The 21,165-nt window shown below is 41.8% G+C and overlaps 1 protein-coding gene across 1 annotated transcript in view; it reads right to left on the reverse strand.

Moving 5' to 3' along the window:
- LOC147081218 (uncharacterized) overlaps positions 1–21,165 on the reverse strand; it is a gene marked incomplete at its 3' end in the record, with an annotated part of 124,595 nt that overhangs the window by 94,015 nt on the left and 9,415 nt on the right. The window contains exon 2 of the mRNA XM_085980893.1: positions 19,889–20,071. Within this exon, the coding sequence (XP_085837019.1) occupies positions 19,889–20,071 (183 nt within the window). The remainder of the gene's footprint in view (positions 1–19,888; positions 20,072–21,165) is intronic.

Here is a 21,165-nt window from a genome sequence, read left to right on the forward strand (position 1 = left end):
AGAGAAACAGAGAAACAGAGAAACATAGAAACAGAGAAACACAGAAACAGAGAAACATAGAAACAGAGAAACACAGAAACAGAGAAACAGAGAAACATAGAAACAGGGTAACAGAGAAACATAGAAACAGAGAAACACAGAAACAGAGAAACAGAGAAACAGAGTAACAGAGAAACATAGAAACAGAGAAACAGAGAAACAGAGAAACACAGAAACAGAGAAACAGAGAAACATAGAAACACAGAAACACAGAAACGGAGCAACAGAGAAACAGAGAAACAGAGAAACACAGAAACACAGAAACAGAGAAACATAATAACAGAGAAACAGAGAAACACAGAAACACAGAAACACAGAAACAGAGAAACACAGAAACAGGGAAACAGAGAAACAGAGAAACACAGAAACAGAGAAACAGAGAAACAGAGAAGCACAGAAACAGAGAAACATAGAAACAGAGAAACACAGAAACAGAGAAACAGAGAAACATAGAAACAGAGAAACACAGAAACAGAGAAACAGAGAAACAGAGTAACAGAGTAACAGAGAAACATAGAAACAGAGAAACAGAGAAACAGAGAAACACAGAAACACAGAAACAGAGAAACAGAGAAACATAGAAACACAGAAACGGAGCAACAGAGAAACAGAGAAACAGAGAAACACAGAAACAGAGAAACATAATAACAGAGAAACAGAGAAACACAGAAACACAGAAACACAGAAACAGAGAAACACAGAAACAGGGAAACAGAGAAACAGAGAAACACAGAAACAGAGAAACAGAGAAACATAGAAACACAGAAACACAGAAACGGAGCAACAGAGAAACAGAGAAACATAGAAACAGAGAAACATAATAACAGAGAAACAGAGAAACACAGAAACAGAGGAACACAGAAACAGAGAAACAGAGAAACAGAGAAACACAGAAACAGAGGAACAGAGCAACAGAGAAACAGAGAAACACAGAAACAGAGAAACAGAGAAACACAGAACCAGAGAAACAGAGAAACAGAGAAACATAGAAACACAGAAACACAGAAACAGAGCAACAGAGAAACAGAGAAACACAGAAACACAGAAACAGAGAAACATAATAACAGAGAAACACAGAAACAGAGAAACATAGAAACAGAGAAACAGCGAAACAGAGAAACACAGAAACACAGAAACAGCGAAAAACAGAAACAGAGAAACATAGAAACAGAGAAACATAGAAACAGAGAAACAGGGAAACAGAGAAACACAGGAAAACAGAAACAGAGAAACAGAGAAAAACAGAAACAGAGAAACAGAGAAACAGAGAAACAGAGAAACACAGAAACAGAGAAACAGAGAAACACAGAAACAGAGAAACACAGAAACACAGAAAAACAGAAACAGAGAAACAGAGAAACACAGAAACGGAGAAACAGAGAAACATAGAAACATAGAAACAGAGAAAAGAGAAACATAGAAACAGAGAAACAGCGAAACAGAGGAACACAGAAACACAGAAACAGAGAAACAGCGAAACAGAGAAACACAGAAACACAGAAACAGAGAAACATAATAACAGAGAAACACAGAAACAGAGAAACATAGAAACAGAGAAACAGCGAAACAGAGAAACACAGAAACACAGAAACAGCGAAAAACAGAAACAGAGAAACATAGAAACAGAGAAACATAGAAACAGAGAAACAGGGAAACAGAGAAACACAGGAAAACAGAAACAGAGAAACAGAGAAAAACAGAAACACAGAAACAGAGAAACGGAGAAACACAGAAAAACAGAAACAGAGAAACAGAGAAACACAGAAACAGAGAAACAGAGAAACAGAGAAACATAGAAACACAGAAACAGAGAAACGGAGAAACACAGAAAAACAGAAACAGAGAAACAGAGAAACAGAGAAATACAGAAACAGAGAAACAGAGAAACAGAGAAACAGCGAAACAGAGAAACACAGAAACACAGAAACAGAGAAACAGAGAAACACAGGAACACAGGAACACAGAAACACGGAAACGGAGAAACACAGAAACACAGAAACGGAGAAACAGAGAAACACAGAAACAGAGAAACAGAGAAACACTGAAACAGAGAAACAGAGAAACACAGAAACAGAGAAACACAGAAACAGAGAAACACAGAAACAGAGAAACAGAGAAACAGAGAAACACAGAAACAGAGAAACAGAGAAACACAGAAACAGAGAAACAGAGAAACAGAGAAACACAGAAACAGAGAAACAGAGAAACACAGAGACAGAGAAACAGAGAAACAGAGAAACAGAAACAGAGAAACAGAGAAACATAGAAACAGAGGAACAGAGAAACATAGAAACAGAGAAACAGAGGAACAGAGAAACACAGAAACAGAGAAACACAGAAACAGAGAAACAGAGAAACAGAGAAACAGAGAAACACAGAGACAGAGAAACAGAGAAACAGAGAAACAGAAACAGAGAAACAGAGAAACATAGAAACAGAGAAACAGAGGAACAGAGAAACATAGAAACAGAGAAACAGAGGAACAGAGAAACACAGAAACAGAGAAACACAGAAACACAGAAACAGAGAAACATAGAAACACAGAAACACAGAAACAGAGAAACAGAGAAACACAGAAACAGAGAAACATAGAAACAGAGAAACATAGAAACAGGAACAGAGAAACAGAGAAACATAGAAACAGAGAAACATAGAAACACAGAAACAGAAACAGAGAAACATAGAAACAGAGAAACAGAGAAACAGAGAAACATAGAAACACAGAAACAGAAACAGAGAAACATAGAAACATAGAAACAGAGAAACAGAGAAACAGAGAAACATAGAAACAGAGAAACAGAGAAACACAGAAACAGAGAAACAGAGAAACACAGAACCAGAGAAACAGAGAAACACAGAACCAGAGAAACAGAGAAACACAGAAACAGAGAAACACAGAAACACAGAAACAGAGCAACAGAGAAACATAGAAACAGAGAAACAGAGAAACATAGAAACAGAGAAACAGAGAAACACAGAAACAGAGAAACAGAGAAACACAGAACCAGAGAAACAGAGAAACACAGAACCAGAGAAACAGAGAAACACAGAAACAGAGAAACAGAGAAACACAGAACCAGAGAAACAGAGAAACACAGAAACAGAGCAACAGAGAAACACAGAAACAGAGAAACAGAGAAACACAGAACCAGAGAAACAGAGAAACAGAGAAACACAGAAACAGAGAAACATAGAAACAGAGAAACAGAGAAACAGAGAAACACAGAACCAGAGAAACAGAGAAACACAGAAACAGAGAAACAGAGAAACACAGAACCAGAGAAACACAGAAACAGAGAAACATAGAAACAGAGAAACAGCGAAACAGAGAAACACAGAAACACAGAAACAGAGAAAAACAGAAACAGAGAAACATAGAAACAGAGAAACATAGAAACAGAGAAACAGGGAAACAGAGAAACATAGAAACAGAGAAACAGAGAAACACAGAAAAACAGAAACAGAGAAACAGAGAAACACAGAAATGGAGAAACAGACAAACAGAGAAACATAGAAACACAGAAACAGAGAAACAGAGAAACACAGAAACAGAGAAACACAGAAACACAGAAACAGAGAAACACAGAAACAGAGAAACAGAGAAACACAGAAACAGAGAAACACAGAAACAGAGAAACATAGAAACAGAGAAACAGAGAAACAGAGAAACATAGAAACAGAGAAACAGAGAAACATAGAAACAGAGAAAAGACAAACATAGAAACAGAGAAACAGCGAAACAGAGGAACACAGAAACACAGAAACAGAGAAACAGCGAAACACAGAAACACAGAAACAGAGAAACAGAGAAACACAGGAACACAGAAACAGAGAAACATGGAAACGGAGAAACACAGAAACACAGAAACACAGAAACGGAGAAACGGAGAAACATAGAAACAGAGAAACAGAGAAACACAGAAACAGAGAAACACAGAAACAGAGAAACATGGAAACAGAGAAACACAGAAACAGAGAAACATAGAAACAGAGAAACAGAGAAACACAGAAACAGAGAAACAGAGAAACAGAGAAACAGAGAAGCAGAGAAACACAGAAACACAGAAACAGAGAAACAGATAAACAGAGAAACAGAGAAACAGAGAAACATAGAAACAGAGAAACACAGAAACAGAGAAACATAGAAACAGAGAAACACAGAAACAGAGAAACAGAGAAACATAGAAACAGGGTAACAGAGAAACATAGAAACAGAGAAACACAGAAACAGAGAAACAGAGAAACAGAGTAACAGAGAAACATAGAAACAGAGAAACAGAGAAACAGAGAAACACAGAAACAGAGAAACAGAGAAACATAGAAACACAGAAACACAGAAACGGAGCAACAGAGAAACAGAGAAACAGAGAAACACAGAAACACAGAAACAGAGAAACATAATAACAGAGAAACAGAGAAACACAGAAACACAGAAACACAGAAACAGAGAAACACAGAAACAGGGAAACAGAGAAACAGAGAAACACAGAAACAGAGAAACAGAGAAACAGAGAAGCACAGAAACAGAGAAACATAGAAACAGAGAAACACAGAAACAGAGAAACAGAGAAACATAGAAACAGAGAAACACAGAAACAGAGAAACAGAGAAACAGAGTAACAGAGTAACAGAGAAACATAGAAACAGAGAAACAGAGAAACAGAGAAACACAGAAACACAGAAACAGAGAAACAGAGAAACATAGAAACACAGAAACGGAGCAACAGAGAAACAGAGAAACAGAGAAACACAGAAACAGAGAAACATAATAACAGAGAAACAGAGAAACACAGAAACACAGAAACACAGAAACAGAGAAACACAGAAACAGGGAAACAGAGAAACAGAGAAACACAGAAACAGAGAAACAGAGAAACATAGAAACACAGAAACACAGAAACGGAGCAACAGAGAAACAGAGAAACATAGAAACAGAGAAACATAATAACAGAGAAACAGAGAAACACAGAAACAGAGGAACACAGAAACACAGAAACAGAGAAACAGAGAAACAGAGAAACACAGAAACAGAGGAACAGAGCAACAGAGAAACAGAGAAACACAGAAACAGAGAAACAGAGAAACACAGAACCAGAGAAACAGAGAAACAGAGAAACATAGAAACACAGAAACACAGAAACAGAGCAACAGAGAAACAGAGAAACAGAGAAACACAGAAACACAGAAACAGAGAAACATAATAACAGAGAAACACAGAAACAGAGAAACATAGAAACAGAGAAACAGCGAAACAGAGAAACACAGAAACACAGAAACAGCGAAAAACAGAAACAGAGAAACATAGAAACAGAGAAACATAGAAACAGAGAAACAGGGAAACAGAGAAACACAGGAAAACAGAAACAGAGAAACAGAGAAAAACAGAAACAGAGAAACAGAGAAACAGAGAAACAGAGAAACACAGAAACAGAGAAACAGAGAAACACAGAAACAGAGAAACACAGAAACACAGAAAAACAGAAACAGAGAAACAGAGAAACACAGAAACGGCGAAACGGAGAAACAGAGAAACATAGAAACATAGAAACAGAGAAAAGAGAAACATAGAAACAGAGAAACAGCGAAACAGAGGAACACAGAAACACAGAAACAGAGAAACAGCGAAACAGAGAAACACAGAAACACAGAAACAGAGAAACATAATAACAGAGAAACACAGAAACAGAGAAACATAGAAACAGAGAAACAGCGAAACAGAGAAACACAGAAACACAGAAACAGCGAAAAACAGAAACAGAGAAACATAGAAACAGAGAAACATAGAAACAGAGAAACAGGGAAACAGAGAAACACAGGAAAACAGAAACAGAGAAACAGAGAAAAACAGAAACACAGAAACAGAGAAACGGAGAAACACAGAAAAACAGAAACAGAGAAACAGAGAAACACAGAAACAGAGAAACAGAGAAACAGAGAAACATAGAAACACAGAAACAGAGAAACGGAGAAACACAGAAAAACAGAAACAGAGAAACAGAGAAACAGAGAAACACAGAAACAGAGAAACAGAGAAACAGAGAAACAGCGAAACAGAGAAACACAGAAACACAGAAACAGAGAAACAGAGAAACACAGGAACACAGGAACACAGAAACATGGAAACGGAGAAACACAGAAACGGAGAAACAGAGAAACACAGAAACAGAGAAACAGAGAAACACAGAAACAGAGAAACAGAGAAACAGAGAAACAGAGAAACACAGAAACAGAGAAACAGAGAAACACAGAGACAGAGAAACAGAGAAACAGAGAAACAGAAACAGAGAAACAGAGAAACATAGAAACAGAGAAAAGACAAACATAGAAACAGAGAAACAGCGAAACAGAGGAACACAGAAACACAGAAACAGAGAAACAGCGAAACACAGAAACACAGAAACAGAGAAACAGAGAAACACAGGAACACAGAAACAGAGAAACATGGAAACGGAGAAACACAGAAACACAGAAACACAGAAACGGAGAAACGGAGAAACATAGAAACAGAGAAACAGAGAAACACAGAAACAGAGAAACACAGAAACAGAGAAACATGGAAACAGAGAAACACAGAAACAGAGAAACATAGAAACAGAGAAACAGAGAAACACAGAAACAGAGAAACAGAGAAACAGAGAAACAGAGAAGCAGAGAAACACAGAAACACAGAAACAGAGAAACAGATAAACAGAGAAACAGAGAAACAGAGAAACATAGAAACAGAGAAACACAGAAACAGAGAAACATAGAAACAGAGAAACACAGAAACAGAGAAACAGAGAAACATAGAAACAGGGTAACAGAGAAACATAGAAACAGAGAAACACAGAAACAGAGAAACAGAGAAACAGAGTAACAGAGAAACATAGAAACAGAGAAACAGAGAAACAGAGAAACACAGAAACAGAGAAACAGAGAAACATAGAAACACAGAAACACAGAAACGGAGCAACAGAGAAACAGAGAAACAGAGAAACACAGAAACACAGAAACAGAGAAACATAATAACAGAGAAACAGAGAAACACAGAAACACAGAAACACAGAAACAGAGAAACACAGAAACAGGGAAACAGAGAAACAGAGAAACACAGAAACAGAGAAACAGAGAAACAGAGAAGCACAGAAACAGAGAAACATAGAAACAGAGAAACACAGAAACAGAGAAACAGAGAAACATAGAAACAGAGAAACACAGAAACAGAGAAACAGAGAAACAGAGTAACAGAGTAACAGAGAAACATAGAAACAGAGAAACAGAGAAACAGAGAAACACAGAAACACAGAAACAGAGAAACAGAGAAACATAGAAACACAGAAACGGAGCAACAGAGAAACAGAGAAACAGAGAAACACAGAAACAGAGAAACATAATAACAGAGAAACAGAGAAACACAGAAACACAGAAACACAGAAACAGAGAAACACAGAAACAGGGAAACAGAGAAACAGAGAAACACAGAAACAGAGAAACAGAGAAACATAGAAACACAGAAACACAGAAACGGAGCAACAGAGAAACAGAGAAACATAGAAACAGAGAAACATAATAACAGAGAAACAGAGAAACACAGAAACAGAGGAACACAGAAACACAGAAACAGAGAAACAGAGAAACAGAGAAACACAGAAACAGAGGAACAGAGCAACAGAGAAACAGAGAAACACAGAAACAGAGAAACAGAGAAACACAGAACCAGAGAAACAGAGAAACAGAGAAACATAGAAACACAGAAACACAGAAACAGAGCAACAGAGAAACAGAGAAACAGAGAAACACAGAAACACAGAAACAGAGAAACATAATAACAGAGAAACACAGAAACAGAGAAACATAGAAACAGAGAAACAGCGAAACAGAGAAACACAGAAACACAGAAACAGCGAAAAACAGAAACAGAGAAACATAGAAACAGAGAAACATAGAAACAGAGAAACAGGGAAACAGAGAAACACAGGAAAACAGAAACAGAGAAACAGAGAAAAACAGAAACAGAGAAACAGAGAAACAGAGAAACAGAGAAACACAGAAACAGAGAAACAGAGAAACACAGAAACAGAGAAACACAGAAACACAGAAAAACAGAAACAGAGAAACAGAGAAACACAGAAACGGCGAAACGGAGAAACAGAGAAACATAGAAACATAGAAACAGAGAAAAGAGAAACATAGAAACAGAGAAACAGCGAAACAGAGGAACACAGAAACACAGAAACAGAGAAACAGCGAAACAGAGAAACACAGAAACACAGAAACAGAGAAACATAATAACAGAGAAACACAGAAACAGAGAAACATAGAAACAGAGAAACAGCGAAACAGAGAAACACAGAAACACAGAAACAGCGAAAAACAGAAACAGAGAAACATAGAAACAGAGAAACATAGAAACAGAGAAACAGGGAAACAGAGAAACACAGGAAAACAGAAACAGAGAAACAGAGAAAAACAGAAACACAGAAACAGAGAAACGGAGAAACACAGAAAAACAGAAACAGAGAAACAGAGAAACACAGAAACAGAGAAACAGAGAAACAGAGAAACATAGAAACACAGAAACAGAGAAACGGAGAAACACAGAAAAACAGAAACAGAGAAACAGAGAAACAGAGAAACACAGAAACAGAGAAACAGAGAAACAGAGAAACAGCGAAACAGAGAAACACAGAAACACAGAAACAGAGAAACAGAGAAACACAGGAACACAGGAACACAGAAACATGGAAACGGAGAAACACAGAAACGGAGAAACAGAGAAACACAGAAACAGAGAAACAGAGAAACACAGAAACAGAGAAACAGAGAAACAGAGAAACAGAGAAACACAGAAACAGAGAAACAGAGAAACACAGAGACAGAGAAACAGAGAAACAGAGAAACAGAAACAGAGAAACAGAGAAACATAGAAACAGAGGAACAGAGAAACATAGAAACAGAGAAACAGAGGAACAGAGAAACACAGAAACAGAGAAACAGAGAAACAGAGAAACAGAGAAACACAGAGACAGAGAAACAGAGAAACAGAGAAACAGAAACAGAGAAACAGAGAAACATAGAAACAGAGAAACAGAGGAACAGAGAAACATAGAAACAGAGAAACAGAGGAACAGAGAAACACAGAAACAGAGAAACACAGAAACACAGAAACAGAGAAACATAGAAACACAGAAACACAGAAACAGAGAAACAGAGAAACACAGAAACAGAGAAACATAGAAACAGAGAAACATAGAAACAGAAACAGAGAAACAGAGAAACATAGAAACAGAGAAACATAGAAACACAGAAACAGAAACAGAGAAACATAGAAACAGAGAAACAGAGAAACAGAGAAACATAGAAACACAGAAACAGAAACAGAGAAACATAGAAACATAGAAACAGAGAAACAGAGAAACAGAGAAACATAGAAACAGAGAAACAGAGAAACAGAGAAACAGAGAAACACAGAACCAGAGAAACAGAGAAACACAGAACCAGAGAAACAGAGAAACACAGAAACAGAGAAACACAGAAACACAGAAACAGAGCAACAGAGAAACATAGAAACAGAGAAACATAGAAACAGAGAAACAGAGAAACAGAGAAACACAGAAACAGAGAAACAGAGAAACACAGAACCAGAGAAACAGAGAAACACAGAACCAGAGAAACAGAGAAACACAGAAACAGAGAAACAGAGAAACACAGAACCAGAGAAACAGAGAAACACAGAAACAGAGCAACAGAGAAACACAGAAACAGAGAAACAGAGAAACACAGAACCAGAGAAACAGAGAAACAGAGAAACACAGAAACAGAGAAACATAGAAACAGAGAAACAGAGAAACAGAGAAACACAGAACCAGAGAAACAGAGAAACACAGAAACAGAGAAACAGAGAAACACAGAACCAGAGAAACACAGAAACAGAGAAACATAGAAACAGAGAAACAGCGAAACAGAGAAACACAGAAACACAGAAACAGAGAAAAACAGAAACAGAGAAACATAGAAACAGAGAAACATAGAAACAGAGAAACAGGGAAACAGAGAAACATAGAAACAGAGAAACAGAGAAACACAGAAAAACAGAAACAGAGAAACAGAGAAACACAGAAATGGAGAAACAGACAAACAGAGAAACATAGAAACACAGAAACAGAGAAACAGAGAAACACAGAAACAGAGAAACACAGAAACACAGAAACAGAGAAACACAGAAACAGAGAAACAGAGAAACACAGAAACAGAGAAACAGAGAAACACAGAAACAGAGAAACATAGAAACAGAGAAACAGAGAAACAGAGAAACATAGAAACAGAGAAACAGAGAAACATAGAAACAGAGAAAAGAGAAACATAGAAACAGAGAAACAGCGAAACAGAGGAACACAGAAACACAGAAACAGAGAAACAGCGAAACACAGAAACACAGAAACAGAGAAACAGAGAAACACAGGAACACAGAAACAGAGAAACATGGAAACGGAGAAACACAGAAACACAGAAACACAGAAACGGAGAAACGGAGAAACATAGAAACAGAGAAACAGAGAAACACAGAAACAGAGAAACACAGAAACAGAGAAACATGGAAACAGAGAAACACAGAAACAGAGAAACATAGAAACAGAGAAACAGAGAAACACAGAAACAGAGAAACAGAGAAACAGAGAAACAGAGAAGCAGAGAAACACAGAAACACAGAAACAGAGAAACAGATAAACAGAGAAACAGAGAAACATAGAAACACAGAAACAGAGAAACACAGAAACAGAGAAGCATAATAACAGAGAAACACAGAAACAGAGAAACAGAGAAACAGAGAAACATAGAAACAGAGAAACAGCGAAACAGAGAAACACAGAAACACAGAAACAGAAACAGAGAAAAACAGAAACAGAGAAACATAGAAACAGAGAAACAGCGAAACAGAGAAACACAGAAACACAGAAACAGAGAAACAGAGAAAAACAGAAACAGAGAAACATAGAAACAGAGAAACAGGGAAACAGAGAAACGCAGAAAAACAGAAACAGAGAAACACAGAAACACAGAAACGGAGAAACATAGAAACAGAGAAACAGAGAAACAGAGCAACAGAGAAACAGAGAAACAGAGAAACACAGAAACAGAGAAACAGAGAAACACAGAAACAGAGAAACACAGAAACACAGAAACATAGAAACAGAGAAACAGAGAAACATGGAAACAGGGAAACACAGAAACACAGAAACAGAGAAACAGAGAAACATAGAAACAGAGAAACATAGAAACAGAGAAACACAGAAACAGAGAAAGACAGAAACAGAGAAACACAGAAACAGAGAAACAGAGAAAGACAGAAACAGAGAAACAGAGAAACACAGAAACAGAGAAACAGGGAAAGACAGAAACAGAGATACAGAGAAACATAGAAACACAGAAACAGAGAAACAGAGAAACACAGAAACAGAGAAACAGAGAAACAGGGAGACAGAGAAACACAGAAACAGAGAAACAGGGAAAGACAGAAACAGAGAAACAGAGAAACAGAGTGTAGTGTATGTACCCGCCTACCTTTAAGGGAACTATTGAATGTAACCGTTCACCTTTAAGGGAACTACTTTAGGTGTGGCACTATTTGTTTGGCTTCTGTATACTGTAATACCGATAGTGACCACACCAGTATATAAGTGTTGTAGCAGGATTTCTGGGGCAGATTCGCCCGGACCTTCGAATAGTAAAGACCTGTTTGTTTGTTACTTCTGAAGTCTGTGTATTTATTAACTGCACAAACCACAGACATTACAGTGGCGACGAGTCCGATCGTACCCTGCGGCAAGATTACCAAAGCAAGAAGAGCGTCGAAGAGAGGCAACCGCCCTCGTCGTGCTGCCGGAAGAAAACACGAGGCTGCAGCAGGAGAAAAGCAGGAAGACTAACAACAAAAGCTGTATCAGCAACAGGCACTGACTATCCTTCTGCCACGGTGCGGAGTGAGCCGACCAGCAAGAAACAAGGCGGCCGAAGAGACTGTGAGTAGGGGAAGGTGTAGAAGTATCCGGAGGATAAGGGCAGAGCACTCGACCTCGGTCGAGGGGGAGCTGTGCTGGCCAAAAGTCGGGTCCAACGGCGTCGGGTGACAGCCGGACCGCGATCGGCGGGAAAACTCCGGGCAGCGACCGCAGCCACGAAGCGCTGAGCCTGCGAGCAGGCGCGGGAAGAGAAACCCAGCCGCAGCCGGGGAGGGAAACACCGGTCTGCGAGAGGGCTGGGGAGGCGAACGGGAACCGTGCGGGTGAGAGCCGGGTGCGGAGAGAGAGACTGCGAGGAGCCAGTCCAGCGGCTGAGCTGTTCTCCACCAACGGGGTACTCAGAGCCGGCAAAACCGAACGTGCGGGTGAGAGAGCGACAGAGCCGGATACGGAGAGAGAGACTGCGCGAGAGCCAGTCCAGCGGCTGAACTGTCCTCCGTTAACGGGGTGTACCCAGCGCCGGTAGAGCCGTGCGGGCGGGAGGAAAAGACATAGCCGAGTAAGGGGAGCTGTGCGGTAGCCAGCCAGCGGCTGAACCTGTCCGCTGTGGGGGAAGCGTACCCCTTCCACCGGGAAGAAACGCGGGAAGCCGCCATTAGGCGGAGAAGACGCCAGAAGCGGGAAAACCGCCATCTTGATTGACATACCGCCATTGAAGTGGGCGGGGAGAGAAGGAAAGAGCGGGAAACCGCCGATTTCGCGGGAAAACCGCCATCTTAGAAACAAAAAAAACAAAAAAAAATTAAGAATACTTAAAGAAATATTGGTGCTGCTCCCAAGGGAAGAAAGATGCCTAAGCGAGGGAATATTAATGATTTTAATTCTGAGATAGAAGACTGGGCCACGTACGTGGAACGCATCGAGATCTATTGTGAAGCCAACAAAATAGAGGAAGACGACAAGGCGATAACATTGTTAAACTCGATGGGCGCAAAGACATACGGGCTCTTGAAGGATTTACTAGCACCAGCTAAACCGGCGGATCAGTCTTTCGAAGAGATTGTGGTTGTTCTGAAGGATCACTTGAACCCCACACCGTTGATGTTGGCTGAACGATTCAAATTCTATGCAAGAACGCAACAGGAAGACGAAAACAACGCAGAATACTTGGTCGAACTGCGTAGGCTAGCGAAATACTGCCAGTTCGGAGGGAATCTGACAGAGGCACTGCGAGACAAGTTCGTAGGCGGATTGTCCAAGGAAGGGACGCAAAAGCGCCTACTCGAAGAGAACGACCTTACACTTGACAGGGCTGTCCTTATAGCCGCATCACACGAAGCCACAGCGAAAGGAACGGCGGAAATGCAACTAAAGGCGGCGGCGCTCGGGGTGGACCAAATTACCTCGAGTACAACAAAATGCTATCGTTGTGGGAAGACAACACACGACCAGAATCAATGCTGGTTTAAGAACCAAGAATGTAGGAAATGTGGCAAACTGGGTCACATCGCTAAGGTATGCCGGTCAGGGAAGAAGACCAACAACCAAAGGAAGCCATCACAAGAAAAGTACAACAAGGTATACAAGGGGGCTGAGAAGAGTTCAGACGAACAGAATCCAGACTCAGATCCAAACGGCCAGGAGCTGGGTAGTCTGAGTATCCACCATGTGAGTAAGGAAGCTGACCTACAAACTATCTGGGTCATGCTAAAAACAGCTGGAGTCCAAGTGAAAATGGAGTTGGACACTGGATCAGCTGGATCAGTCATAAATCGAGGGGATTACCACCGGCTATTCTCACACATACCCTTAAGAGATACCAAGTTCGTATTGCAGACATACACGGGGCATAAAGTATACCCCATGGGAAAAATAAGAGTCAAGGTGAGAGATGGGGTAAAGAACACCCAAGAATGAACTTGTATGTACTACATGAGGGAGGACCACCACTTCTAGGACGGGAGTGGATCAAGAAAATAGACATGGAATGGCACTACCTACAAGCAATGACGAGTGAGGACTCGGTGCAGACAAGCAGCTCAGACTCTGAGCCGGAAGACAATAAGTCCAGCCCACGTATGAAAAACAAGGTTAACATGAACTCACTGACTAAGGTTGGAAAAACGATGGCGTGCATAAAGACAGAGAATTCTGAGTCTGTTCAAGTCACAGACATATGCATTACGGAGGAACACCGAGCTCGAACTCAACGTTATTTCAAAGTACGACAACAATTCGAACAATTAAGTTACCGTCTCGTACAAGAGATGAAAACAATGAAAAAGTTCTATGACACCGAATGGGAGAGTCTGGAAAGACAACAGAACCTGCTGGCTCAAGCAGAGAGCGACCATAGAGCCATCGTGACCAATTACCGATCACACCTCCCTTATGATGTTCAGGAGTTAGAATATTTGCATGATCTAGAGATACAGCATAAAGGCAAACCACGCTACACTGAGGATTTTGTTCTGCAATTGGAGACGGAGCTAGTGCAGGCAAGGTTAAGAGAAGCTGAATCGCAGTGTGCACTTAAAGAGATGCAGAAAAAAATCTTGGACATGGAAAAGAGAAACGCTTCTTTACCTGATGTGAATAATGTGGCCATGTTGCAAGAGGAGCTTATCACTCAGTTAAATGAAAATAAACGGAAAATGACTGAGATAGACTGCAAGAATAAAGAAGATTTGATGGCAGTGAGACTTCAAGAGGCAGATAGCATAGCAGCCTTGGCTGAACTCCAACAGGAAATTGCGAAAGAAGCAAATGAAGAGGAATCTTCAGGAAGCCGGGATTTTATTCCAGTTCTTCTCTACGACTCCTTACAAGCAGAGTGTGAGAAGTTGAAAGAACAGTATGAACAGGCCCAGGCTACAATTCTGGAGGGGATTAACTCGGCAACCTCCGAAAAGCTAGTTTCAGTAGAAGCATATGAACAACTAAAGGTTGAACATGAGCAAGAAGTCCAAAGGCTGCAGGAAATTCTTGATGAGCTCAAGGCCAAGACAGACTCATCGGTAGAAGTTCCATCCATAGAGGAAAATTTAGAGGTGAAAGACATGGCAGAACATGAAGGACAAGATGTCCAAGAACTCATAAAAATATTGAAGGAAACCCAAGACAAATATGAGGCGGCAATGACCGAGGTTCAACGACTTGAAGAGCAGAGTCAACTGGGAATCCTTTCAGTGGAAGGGAAGGAAACTGTAAGAAACACAGAGACTGTAAGAATGGGCTCTGAACATGAGCTTGGGAGCATCAAGGCGCAAATTCTTCGAGCGCTTGAAACCAAAGTACAAGAGGAAAGGAAGGTGAAAGCATTGGAGGGAAAGGTGGATGAAATGGTGAAGACTCTGATCCACAGAGTCCCCGTGGAAGAGTTAACGGTCAGCCAACTCCTTCACATGCTGAGAGACAAGACTCCACAATGGGAACACGAGCTTCAATCTGCAAAGGGAAGGAATTCGGAGCTCCCAAAAGTTACGGAAATAACTGAGGTGGCAACACAGATTTTGTGTTACAGTTTACTCTATGAAGAGTTCGTTGAATCACGTCAATGTGAACAGAAGAATGTTGAAACAGCTGCTTCAGTAGAAGGATTAAATAGCCTGATACCGCAATCCCTGGTGGAAGGGAAGGTATTGAACTCACAAATGAGGTCAGTAGTGAAGGAATGGCAGACAACCCAGGAAGAGCGGGATGAATATGAATGCATGAAGAAGTCTTTTCAAGAAAGATGTCTAGGGAAGGAACCACCGTCAGCTAACGTCCAGACGGGTGAGGAGGAAGAAGAAGGCTCTCTCGCTGGCCTAACTCAGGACGAACCTGAATATTACCATGACCTGTTGAGTGACACTGAATATTACGAGGATGTGGTCTGCCCAGCTTGTGATGAAAACTCCCAAAGTGCTGAAATCCGGAGGAAGCACTTAAGGTCCAAGGAACATAGAGAGTTGGTGGCGCTACAGCTGGCAGCCGAGAAAGGAGCCCCGAGAGTTTCAAAAAGGCAGAAAAGAAAAAGAAGAAGCAGAAGATAATAACTGTCTAAAATATTAGCACTTCTACCATCTCAGGCGGGGCACTACGAAAGGAGCTAAATTAGTTGAAAAACTGGAAAATGTCAAGACAGCCAGTTGGTTGTAAAAGTCCGCACTGCTGGTTCCACAGGACGAAAGTTCAAGCTGTTACGTCAAGAAAAAGGCTATGGAGGAGTCACGCTAGCCAGGTGAACCGGCTACACCAAAGAAATGTTGTTCGGAACGAGTCAAGATCAGAGACTGAATCTATGAACTGTTTCCGCAGAGACTGAACCAGTGAACTGTTCCCACCGAGATTATATCTGTAAATTGTTTTATATGACATTGACTCCACCGAGATTATATCTGTAATTTGTTTATAGGAAGTTGAAGATATGTATGTTTAACGGAGACTCTGTAAGTAATAAGCTAAAAAGGGAGGATTGTAGTGTATGTACCCGTCTACCTTTAAGGGAACTATTGAATGTAACCGTTCACCTTTAAGGGAACTACTTTAGGTGTGGCACTATTTGTTTGGCTTCTGTATACTGTAATACCGATAGTTATCCTTAGACTGTGACCCCTGGTTCTGGACTCCCCGACCATCGGGAACATCCTTCCTGCATCTAGTCTGTCCAGTCCAGTTAGAATTTTATAAGTTTCAATGAGATCCCCTCTCATTCTTCGAAACTCTAGCGAGTACAAGCCCAATCGACCCAATCTCTCCTCATACGTCATTCCTGCCATCCCAGGTATCACCCTGGTGAATCTTCGCTGCACTCCCTCCATGGCAAGAACATCCTTCCTCAGAGAAGGCGACCAAAACTGCACACAATACTCAAGGTGCGGTCTCACCAAGGCCCTGTACAACTGCAGCAAGACAGCCTTGCTCCTGTACTCGAATCCTCTCGCTATGAAGGCCAACATACCATTTGCCTTCTTAACCGCCTGCTGCACCTGCATGCTTACCTTCAATGCGAGGCCTCGTTGCACTTCCCCTTCTCCCAATCTATTGCCGTTCAGATAATAATCTGCCTTCCTGCTTTTGCCACCGAAGTGGATAACCTCGCATTTATCCACATTATACTGCATCTGCCATGCATCTGCCCAATCACCCAACCTGTCCAAATCATATTGGAGTTTCTCGGCAACCTCCTCACAGCACACACGCCCACCCAGCTTTGTGTCATCTGCAAACTTGGAGATATTACATCTAGTTCCCTCGTCTAGATCATTAATATATATTGTGAATAGCTGGGGCCCAAGGACCAATCCCTGCGGTACCCCACTAGTCACTGCCTGCCGCTCGGAAAAAGACCCGTTTATTCCAACTCTTTGCTTCCTGTCTGCCAACCAGTTCTCTATCCAAGTCAGTACCTTGCCCCCAATCCCATGTGCCTTAACTTTACACGCTAATCTCTTGTGCGGGACCTTATCGAAAGCCTTCTGAAAGTCCAAATACACCACATCCACTGGTTCTCCCTTATCTATTTTACCAGTTACATCCTCAAAAAATTCCAGTAGATTAGTCAAGCACGATTTACCTTTTGTAAATCCATGTTGACTTTGTCCGATCCTGTCACTGTTTTCCAAGTGCTCTGCTATTACATCTTTTATAATGGACTCTAGCATTTTCCCCACTACCGATGTCAGGCTTACCGGTCTATAATTCCCCGTTTTCTCTCTACCACCTTTTTTGAACAGTGGGGTAACATTATCTACCGTCTAATTCATGGGAACTGTTCCAGAGTCTATAGAGTTTTGGAAGATGACCAGCAATGCATCTACTATTTCTAGGGACACTTCCTTAAGTACCCTAGGATGTAGATTATCAGGCCCTGGGGATTTATCGGCCTTCAATCCTGTCAATTTCCCTAACACCATTTCCCTACAAATACTGATTTCATTCAGTTCCTCCCTCTCATTAGACCCTATGTTCCCCGACATCTCTGGGAGGTTATTTGTGTCCTCCTTTGTGAAGACAGAACCAAAATATGTATTTAATTGGTCTGCCATTTCTTTGTTCCCCATTATAAATTCCCCTGATTCTGACTGCAAGGGACCTATGCTTGACTTCACCAATCTTTTTCTCTTCACATATCTATAAAAACTTTTACAGTCAGTTTTTATGTGCTCTGCAAGCTTACTCTCATACTCTATTTTCCCCCTCTTAATTAATCCCTTTGTCCTCCTTTGCTGTATCCTAAACTGTTCCCAATCCTCAGGTTTACTGCTCTTTCTGGCCAATTTATATGTCCTCTCCTTGGATCTTATGCTATCCCTAATTTCCCTTGTTAGCCACGGTTGAGTCACCGTTTTTGTTTTATTTTTATGCCAAACAGGGATGAACAAATTCTGTAGTTCATCCATGCGATCTTTGAATGTTTGCCATTGCCTATCCACCGTCAACCCTTTGAGTAACATTCCCCAATCAATCCTACCCAACTCGCGCCTCATACCATCGTAGTTTCCTTTATTTAAATTCAGGACCCTAGTCTCTGAGTCAACTACTTCACTCTCCATCTTAATGAAGAATTCGATCATATTATGATCGCTCCGCCCCAAGGGGCCTCGCACAACAAGATTGCTAATTAATCCTTTCTCATTACATAATACCCAGTCTAAGATGGCCTGCTCTCTAGTTGGTTCCTCAACATATTGGTCCAGGAAACCACCCCGTATACACTCCAGGAATTCCTCCTCCACAGTATTGTTACTAATTTGGTTGGCCCAATCTATATGTAGATTAAAGTCAGCCATGATAACTGCTGTGCCCTTATTGAACGCGTCTCTAATTTCCCATTTAATGCAATCCCCAACCTCCGCATTACTGTTTGGAGGTCTATATACCACTCCCACTAACGTTTTCTGCCCCTTGGTATTTCTCAGTTCTACCCATACAGATTCCACATCATCAGGGCTAATATCCTTCCATACAATTGTGTTAATCCCCTCTTTAACCAGCAATGCTACCCCACCTACTTTTCCTTTTTGCCTATCTTTCCTGAATATTGAATACCCCTGGATGTTGAGTTCCCAGCCTTGGCCACCCTGGAGCCATGTTTCCGTAATCCCAATCATATCATATCTGTTTACATCTATTTGCGCAGCGAATTCTTCCACCTTATTACGAATGCTCCTCGCAAAGGGGAGGAAGTTATGCTGTATTTGTACACGGCCTTGGTCAGACCCCATCTGGAGTGTTGTGTTCAGTTCTGATCACCACACCTCAGGAAGGGTATATTGGCTTTGGAGGGCATACAGCGCAGATTCACCAGAATGATCCCGGGGCTTAAAGGGTTAAATTACGAGGACAGGTTGCGCAGGCTAGGCTTGTATTCCCTCGAGTACAGAAGATTAAGGGGTGTGCTATTTGAGGTGTTTAAGATGAGTAAAGGAGTTGTTAGGGTCGATAGAGAGAAACTATTTCCTCTGGCGGGGGGAGTCCAGAACAACAGGGGGGGGCAAAACCTAAAATTAGAGCCAGGCCGTTCAGGGGTGATGTCAGGAAGCACTTCTTCACACAAAGGGTGGTGGGAATCTGGAACTCTCTCCCCCAAAAAGCTGTCAAGGCTGGGGGTGAATTGGAGCTTTCAAGACTGAGATTGCTGGGTTTCTGTTGGGTGAGGGTATCGAGGGTTACGGAGCAAACACACACATTCTCTAGCAGGGGTGACTGGACAGTGATCAGGAGCAGGTACCCCGAGGGTGATGTTTGTTAATGTACGGCCACTTAGTGTGACACTGAGAGGCGGCTCAATATCACACTGCGGGTGGGGGGGTGTAGGGTGGGGGAACGTGGGTTGGGGGAGTAAGTTTACAAACAGACCCTCCCCCCATATCAAATGAGACTGACACACTCCTGTACTCAGTGAGAGGGATGCAAACACTGACCCATAATTTCCAGCACATCTTTGATGAAGATCATCTCCTCATCACTTTCTTCAAAATGCTGCATGAATCCTTCGGGGTCCTCGTGAAGCCACTTCATGGTCTGAGCAAAGCGGGGGTCCCGCATTTGCTGGGATAGGCGAGGGTGCCTGTTGATCGCAGTCTCCACATCTGGATGTCCCCAATCTGAAGGAAAGGACAAGAATTTAGGGAGCTAGGTAGCAGATTAAAAAGCAGGACCTCAAAGGTTGTAATCTCTGGATTACTCCCGGTGCCATGTGCCGGTGAGTATAAGAATAGGAGGATGGAGCAGATGAATGCGTGGCTAAAGAGTTGGTGCAGGAGGGAGGGCTTTAGTTTCCTGGATCACTGGGTCTGCTTCTGGGGAAGGTGGGACCTGTACAAGTCGGAGGGGTTGCACCTGAACCAGAACGGGACCAACATCCTTGCGGGGAGGTTTGCTAGTACTGTTAGCGGGGGGGTTTAAACTAACTTGGCAGGGGGATGGGATACGGAGTGGAGCTACAGTAGAGGGTGATGCACAGCCAAATATAGAGGAAAAAACAAGTCAGCCTGGAAGGCAGAGCAAATATGTAACAGCATAAGGGAGTATGGCAAGGCTGGATGGCATTTATTTTAATGCAAGGAGTCTTGCGAGCAAGGCAGATGAATTGAAAGTGTTGATGAACACATGGGAGTATGATATTGTTGCTATCACCGAGACATGGTTGAGGGAGGGGCAGGGCTGGCAGCTCAATATTCCGGGATATAGAATATAGAGTGTATTATAGGCTATTTCTGGGAGTTTTTTTGCGTCTTCTTCCATGAAGACAGACACAAAGGGCTCGATTTTGTTACTGGGGCGGGCTGGGGTTGTGTAATTCGCTTTTCATGTTAGCTACCCGATTCTAAATCGATGTGGGAGAATGAAGCGATTTTAACTTAAGTGGGCAATTGAGTTCCAGCGTGTGGGAACCCATGGCCCAATTAGTTTTTCCAGTCTGAAAGTCGCCTCCGATGACGTCATCATTGCTGCTGCATTTAAGGTCTGCAACAAGCCTTGCTTCTTCTGCAGACTGCCAACCTTTTGCCCTTTCATGTTAGAGGGACCTGCAGGAAGAATGGCCAGCCAGAGACCTAGGTCTGCTCCCCGCTTTGATGACGTTGCCCTGCAGGCTTTAGTTAAGGGAGCAAGAGCTCATAAAGAGGTGCTCTTCCCTTCTTCAGGGAGGAAGAAGCCTCCCCAGCAGACCAAGGTTGTGTGGGTCCAGGTGGCAGAG

Source organism: Somniosus microcephalus, unplaced genomic scaffold (assembly GCF_052327205.1).
Source record: "Somniosus microcephalus isolate GS21.2 unplaced genomic scaffold, FLI_Smic_1.0 scaffold661, whole genome shotgun sequence".
NCBI classification, from domain to species: Eukaryota; Metazoa; Chordata; class Chondrichthyes; order Squaliformes; family Somniosidae; genus Somniosus; species Somniosus microcephalus.